This window comes from Nicotiana tomentosiformis, chromosome 9, assembly GCF_000390325.3.
Source record: "Nicotiana tomentosiformis chromosome 9, ASM39032v3, whole genome shotgun sequence".
NCBI lineage: Eukaryota > Viridiplantae > Streptophyta > Magnoliopsida > Solanales > Solanaceae > Nicotiana > Nicotiana tomentosiformis.
The window spans coordinates 45,393,272-45,399,619 of record NC_090820.1 but is presented as its reverse complement, the minus strand read 5'-3'; the positions used below and the strand labels follow the sequence as shown (position 1 = coordinate 45,399,619).

At 35.7% G+C, this 6,348-nt stretch overlaps 2 protein-coding genes across 2 annotated transcripts; both read left to right on the top strand.

Moving 5' to 3' along the window:
- The first annotated feature begins 235 nt into the window (after window positions 1-235).
- Window positions 236-2,835, top strand: LOC104084528 (lactoylglutathione lyase). The gene is made up of 4 exons (XM_009588414.4): window positions 236-430; window positions 592-822; window positions 2,224-2,299; window positions 2,561-2,835. The coding sequence occupies exons 1-4, from the start codon at window positions 350-352 to the stop codon at window positions 2,599-2,601; spliced, it is 429 nt and encodes a 142-aa protein (XP_009586709.1). The 5' UTR covers window positions 236-349; the 3' UTR covers window positions 2,602-2,835.
- A 1,186-nt stretch (window positions 2,836-4,021) lies between these two features.
- LOC104084529 (late embryogenesis abundant protein D-34-like) lies at window positions 4,022-6,131 on the top strand. Its single transcript, XM_009588415.4, has 3 exons — window positions 4,022-4,415; window positions 4,938-5,234; window positions 5,772-6,131. The coding sequence occupies exons 1-3, from the start codon at window positions 4,089-4,091 to the stop codon at window positions 5,928-5,930; spliced, it is 783 nt and encodes a 260-aa protein (XP_009586710.1). The 5' UTR covers window positions 4,022-4,088; the 3' UTR covers window positions 5,931-6,131.
- The last annotated feature ends 217 nt before the right edge of the window (window positions 6,132-6,348 follow it).

The following is a 6,348-nucleotide window of genomic DNA, read 5'->3' as shown; positions in this document are numbered from 1 at the left end:
AATATGGAAAGAGATCTTTGTGTGTGATTTTTGGAGAGAAAAAATCTTTATTTATTTGAATTTTTAATTTGTGTATATGGTTGGCTAGTTTTGTAAAGTTTATAATTAATGATTAGATATTGGTAAATTAAGGCTTATTTAGGACATTTGCGTAAAATTCACTCAAAAAATATTTGTGATTTGACATCTAAAGAAACCCAATTTTAATGGGCTCAACTTCAAGTCCAGCCATTAACCCAGAACCAAAGACGAGCACGTGTAGTTGAGAAAGCAAAGCAGATAAATATAGTACATTGAGCACCTCAATTCTCACTACAGTAGATTTTTCAACACACACAAACAACAGAAAATGGCAGCACAAGGAACATGCCTTAATCATGTCTCTCGAGAATCCTCTGATATCAAACGCCTTGCCCAATTTTACATTGAGGTTTTCATCCTATAGATTAACTTTCATACCATAATATTTTCTATGTTTAAACTCTAAAAGTAGAGTAGAATAAACACATATCATATCTTATAGATGGTTCAAAAAACAAAATGAGACATAATTGATTGTCTGATGCAAATTGGTTTTGGGAATTTTCGCAGATATTTGGGTTTGAGAAAGTGGAAGCACCAAGATTTGAGTTTGATGTGATATGGTTGAAGCTGGCACCATCTAATTTCTATCTTCACCTTATCGAGAGGGACCCCAGTACGAAGCTTCCAGAAGGTCCCTGGAGTGCCACGTCAGCCGTAGCTGACCCGAAGAATCTGCCTAGAGGTCACCATGTCTGCTTCTCCGTCTCCAATTTCGATTCTTTTGTTCAGACTCTCAAGGTTTAATTGAATCCTCTCTTTTTAAATTCACTTTCTGTTTATTATTCCCCTAAAGTAATTGTTTATGATTAAAAGACAAAAAGTTAGTTTCAGGAATTTGACTATTTGATTTTCCTATTTCCTGTTGATTATGTTAAATGTGATGTCTAAGTGCTGATATCATCCTTATTTTGATGATTTTTGGTATCTTTTTTTATCCATTTTCTTTTCTTTTTCCTTTTAAATGATGTTAATTCTTGTAATGGAAATTGGAAAATAAAATTGTTTATGTGAAGGTTCATATAGGAAGAAATGTCGATTGTTGCCCCTTTGAGGTTTATCAAGGAGGTTGGAGCTGTTCTGCCTACTACTGCATCAAGCTTTTCTTGTTTTAGTCGTTTTGTATTTAATAGAAATGCATTAGCCTTTTTTCTAATGTGAGCTGAGGTGAAGCAATTGAAAGTTGGATAGGCTGATAGCTAATTAAGGCTTATCCAATTGCAGAGCTATAACTAGTACTCCCTCCGTTTCAATTTAGACGACTTAGTTTGACTCGGCACAATTTAGAAGACTTTTGAAACTTGTGGCCTTAAACGCTTTAGGGATAAAAGCTTTGTGGAGCCATGACATTTGTGTTGTTATAAAAGCTTCTCATTAAAGGTAAAATAGGTAAAATGAAGAGTTTAAAGTTGAATTATTTTCAAATTCAGAAATGTGTCATTTATTTTGGAACAGACTAAAAAGGAAGTACCTCATGTAATTTGAAACGGATGGAGTATTTATTTTAGATATTGTTAATGTGAGCATGAATTGAAGACTGGTGTCTATGTTCTACAACTTCTTTGTTAATGAAAGCTTACAATTAGGGGTGGCAAACGGGTGGGTCGGGTCGGATATGGTACGAGTCGAAAACAGGTAATGCAAACACGGATAAATTATCCGACCCGATCTATATTTAATACAGATAAAAAATGGGTTAACAATAATTAATATAGATATCCATATTATCCATTACTTTTTGAGTGATCACTTTTGGGAACATTTCTAGTCTCCCAAACTTGAGGAACCCCAAATTTGCGGCTTTACAAATGTAAAAGTTAAACTAATTAGTTATCCATTGGTTATTCATTTTCTAAATGGATAATATGGTTCTTATCCATATTTGACCTGTTTTTAAAAAGTTCATTATTCAACCCATTTTTTAATGGATAATATGGGTGGATAACTATTTTCTTTTATCCATTTTGCCACCACTACTTACAATGGTCAATAGCAAAAGCAAAACTTGAGATGGATTCGGCAAAGATCAGATGCATTTGCTATATATATTGGTTAGATTAGACTGGTTTCTTTCTCAATTCTGGGTTATCGATGACTAATAGATCTCCTCATCATTGCTTTTCTCTTAACTTGGCTGTGTAGGAGAAAGGAATTGAAGTTGACGAGAGGACTCAACCAGATGGCAAGACCAAACAAGTCTTCTTCTTTGATCCAGATGGTGAGATTTTCTTTTTAGTTGTGTAAGCCAATAGCACATTTAGTTCCGGGATAATAATCTTTTTTTAAGTTCATGAAAATGGATGACCATCTGCTCAACTTTAGAGAAGAAGAAAAATGTCAAAAGGATGTTCATTGTACCCTTAGAATCTCGCAATGGGATGTCTATGCTAGTATATATTGAGCTCTTTTCGTGCAGTTGATTAGGTAAAGATTTCAAGAGTGGTACTTAGTTGTATGACATATGGTCCTGAATCTGCAGGAAATGGTTTGGAGGTAAGCAGTGGGGCTCCTGCCTCGTGAACAATGACCAAGCTCTTGGGTCTGTGTACTTGGTAGCTGTAGAGTTGAGTGTATAATAAACCCTCAGAAAACATTAGCTTGGATGATGAAGCTGTGTGAAATTGGCTATTAGTATGAAAATACTTGTGGTGTTTACTTATCAACCTGCTTTCTCCTTGCAATTGGTTCCAAGAAGCTTGTATTCTTGACTGTATCCAGTGCCAGATGATAAGAAATGAATCCAAATTGACAGTGTGAGTGTATGTATGTTGATCGATCTTTCAATAAGACTATGCTAGTGGAAAAAGTAGTACTCCTAGTAGAATGAATTACAGCTTCTTTGTTTCTATTACAAACTCAACTAAGCTAATAATCCAAACTATCAACTGAAGAGGAAACATGGAAAAGAAGGGAGGTTCCAGAATGATACTCAAAGAAAAACTAAGGAAGAAAATAGATTGAATTCTTGCGTAGTCCTAATCCATCTTAACATTGTGTAGCTGCTTCTTTTTAAGCAGGGTTTCAAATCTAATTTTCTCAAACGTGTCCTCTACCCTAGCCTTTTTGCCGATGTCGTTCATAACAAATAGCCACTGAGAGATTTATATTTAGTTCAATAACCATAATAAACTGTTAGATATTAGCAGTGATTATTGAAAATTGTAAAGGAAGCGGAAAGTTGATTCTACTTTCGCTTTTCTGTCGGATGCAATAAGTTCATATAACTAGTATGATAAGCTGCAACATCTAAAATTACTTGCTTGACTGACAAATATAGTTTTTATATAACTGCCTAATCTTTTCCAAATTGTGTAAAATGAATTGTTAAATATGAAGCAAGATTTGCTCAAGCACATTAATCAAGAAGTATGCGGATCCTCAAACATATTTGAAGTGAAATAAGATGAATGAATTTCTTGTACATGTAACTACGGGTTATGGGTGCTGTAACTTGTCAGTGAGAATCGAATTATCCCCTTGTTATTAATCATTTTACTTGATTTAAGAATATAAAAAATTATTAGACTTGGTTATGCAGCAAAATTAATTAGGCGAACCAACAATTAGTGTCTTATCATTAATTGTTGTAATCTTGGTTATTCTCATCATTATGATTTTTCAATAACTAGTTGCTAATGAAGAGTGTTCAAACATCTAAGTTGTGCTCTAGCAGTGATGAAGGGGAGGAGAGCAATATTAGGTAATTTTTCATGTTCAATTTCAACTAATGGTAAAATATTAGGCAGGGCTCCTTAATTTCAACTAATTTCTCATTCCCATCAGTTATCTTGACTATTCAAGAACATTCAAAAGTTACAAATTAATCTGAGTCATTGTACAAGTCTGCCACGTTCGCACAGAATTGCAAGGTGTCAGCTCCTTAACTTCCTCGACCATCTGCATGGTACATAAAAACGTACGTCAAGGAAATATCGAAGTAGTATATGAATGAGAAATTTCCTCCTTCCTTAGTAGCTAGAGAGGAAACATAAAAAAAGACGGGAAAGATGAGTGAAGAGCAACCGCAAAGGCCTGAAACAGAGCAGCAGGAACCCATAAAATATGGAGATGTATTTAATGTAAGAGGAGAGTTAGCTAAGCAGCCAATTGCACCTCAAGATGCAGCGATGATGCAGAGCGCTGAAACCATGGTCTTTGGTCAGACCCAAAAGGGTGGTCCAGCTTCTGTTATGCAGTCTGCTGCTACCAAAAACGAAAGAAGTGGGCTTGTCAGCCACGACGCTACCACTCCTGTTGCTGGTGATGAAGGTGTTACCGTGACCGAAACTACTGTTCTTGGTAGACGTATAATTACTGAATCAGTTGCTGGACAGGTCTCTCTTTTTGTTTTACTACTTGCTTTAAAAAAACCAATGGCAATTTGAATCTTTCAAAAGTCTTTTAAGTTTAAGATGACAAGTTCAAATTTTTTTTCTTTAAAATCCATGCTTAGTCAAACCTTGCCCTTTTCAAATGAAACAGAGAGGTAATACTACGTTCTGAAAACGTATTGTGATTCAAAATAGATAAACCAAACATCAAATGCACAAGACACCAAATTTTGTATGGTCGCCCTTATCGTTGAGGTCAAGCTATTATGTTACTCTTTAATTTCGTCGCATCACCTGCTGAAAATGGTTGTCACTGACGATGAAAATTGAAATAGTGCCCATCTTCCTTGTTCCCTTATCATTAGTTGGAACATTCGTCTCTTCTCTTCATGTTAATTTTACTCAGAAGTCAAAATATAGTTTGTTCTGCTAAGTGTCTAGTTCGTGAATTCTTTATAAAGTTTTATTAAGCATCCTTGTATATTGTAAACGACAAATACGTAGAGCATGATTTGAGAGTTGCAGGTATTGGGGCAATATGTGGAGCCTGTTCCAGTAACAGCAGCAGTAGGGGGAGCTGGAGGAGAACCAGAGGTAGCACCCATAACAATAGGAGAAGCTCTGGCGGTAACGGCGCTCACAGCCGGGGACAAGCCGATGGAGCAGAGCGATGCAGCCGCAATACAAGCCGCAGAAGTCAGAGCCACCGGTTCTAGCCTCATAACGCCCGGAGGATTAGCGGCCACCGCTCAGTCGGCAGCTTCAGTTAATGAGGGACTGACTCAAGACGTGGATAAAATCAAACTTAACGATGTCTTGACTGTAAGAGTTAACGTTATTTCAATATGGCGTTGCATTTCACTTATTTTATATTTTAACTTCAAAGTATAATTGGTTCTTATAAACTCTCTAAAACGGGTTGTTGACCTCTAAGTAAAATTATTTTGTTCAAGTTTGACTAATCCTTAGAATTTTGAATATAGAGTTAGACCTTTATTTAATTCTCCCAAAAACAAAAGTGAGATTGATAATTGAAAATAAACTATTTTGTTCAATTATATTCTTTGAATACTGAATTTTGAATAAAAAATATAAGTAAAAATAAGTGAGATTAAGAAATTTGAAAGTAAGCAGGTTATATGTTTCAACATGTCGAAATACTACCTTTATATTGTCAAGTTGTTAATATTGTCAGGAGAATGAGTTAATTCCTTTTGAATATCGGGATGTGTACATATAATTCGTATAAACAACCTTGGATAGGTTGGAATGTACCCAAATTTGTGATCGACTTGCAGTACTCGATTTCTAAAGGGAATCATTGGTATTTAATTTGTATTTGTTGTGAATTAATTATAGGGTGCCACCGCTAAACTACCGGCTGATAAGGCAGCGACAAGGCAAGATGCAGAAGGGGTGATGGAAGCGGAGCTGCGGAATAATCCAGAGTTGACCACTTATGCCGGTGGAGTAGCTGCATCTGTGGCTGCAGCTGCTAGACTAAATGAAAGTTCATAAGTATGACTCTTGCACGTATAATAATTAGCAGAGCTTTTCGTGTGGCCTCTTTTGCCTTTTGGTCCTTTGTAATTAGGTGTTAGGCTGTGCAAAATTTTTCTACGTTGTTAAATTAATTTTTATAGCTGCGTATCGTGGAACAGTTGTTGTTTTGCAAGTTTGTACTAAAGAGATGAATCTGATTAGTTAATGCTTTATCTTTTTGCAAGTTGCTACGTAAAAGTACCTAGTGAGCGTGCTGATTAGTTAACTTGTTCAAGGCTGAGCATGCTAATTAGTTCACCAGGTAAGCAAATATTTAAAATTAATTCCAAGGCCTAATTTCGAGTAAAATGTGTTCCTTTTCAGCGCGAAGGACTTGTTAGGATTCTAGTGCCAATACTAGAAATTCGACAAATATCGATCAGATTCGATTAAC

Coding starts and splice junctions, on each gene's coding strand:
- LOC104084528 (XM_009588414.4), top strand. CDS start 350: ATGGCAGCACAAGGAACATGCCTTAATCATGTCTCTCGAGAATCCTCT. Junction 823..2,223: donor CTTTTGTTCAGACTCTCAAG/GTTTAATTGAAT, acceptor TTGGCTGTGTAG/GAGAAAGGAATTGAAGTTGA. Junction 2,300..2,560: donor CTTCTTCTTTGATCCAGATG/GTGAGATTTTCT, acceptor CTGAATCTGCAG/GAAATGGTTTGGAGGTAAGC.
- LOC104084529 (XM_009588415.4), top strand. CDS start 4,089: ATGAGTGAAGAGCAACCGCAAAGGCCTGAAACAGAGCAGCAGGAACCC. Junction 4,416..4,937: donor CTGAATCAGTTGCTGGACAG/GTCTCTCTTTTT, acceptor TGAGAGTTGCAG/GTATTGGGGCAATATGTGGA. Junction 5,235..5,771: donor AACTTAACGATGTCTTGACT/GTAAGAGTTAAC, acceptor AATTAATTATAG/GGTGCCACCGCTAAACTACC.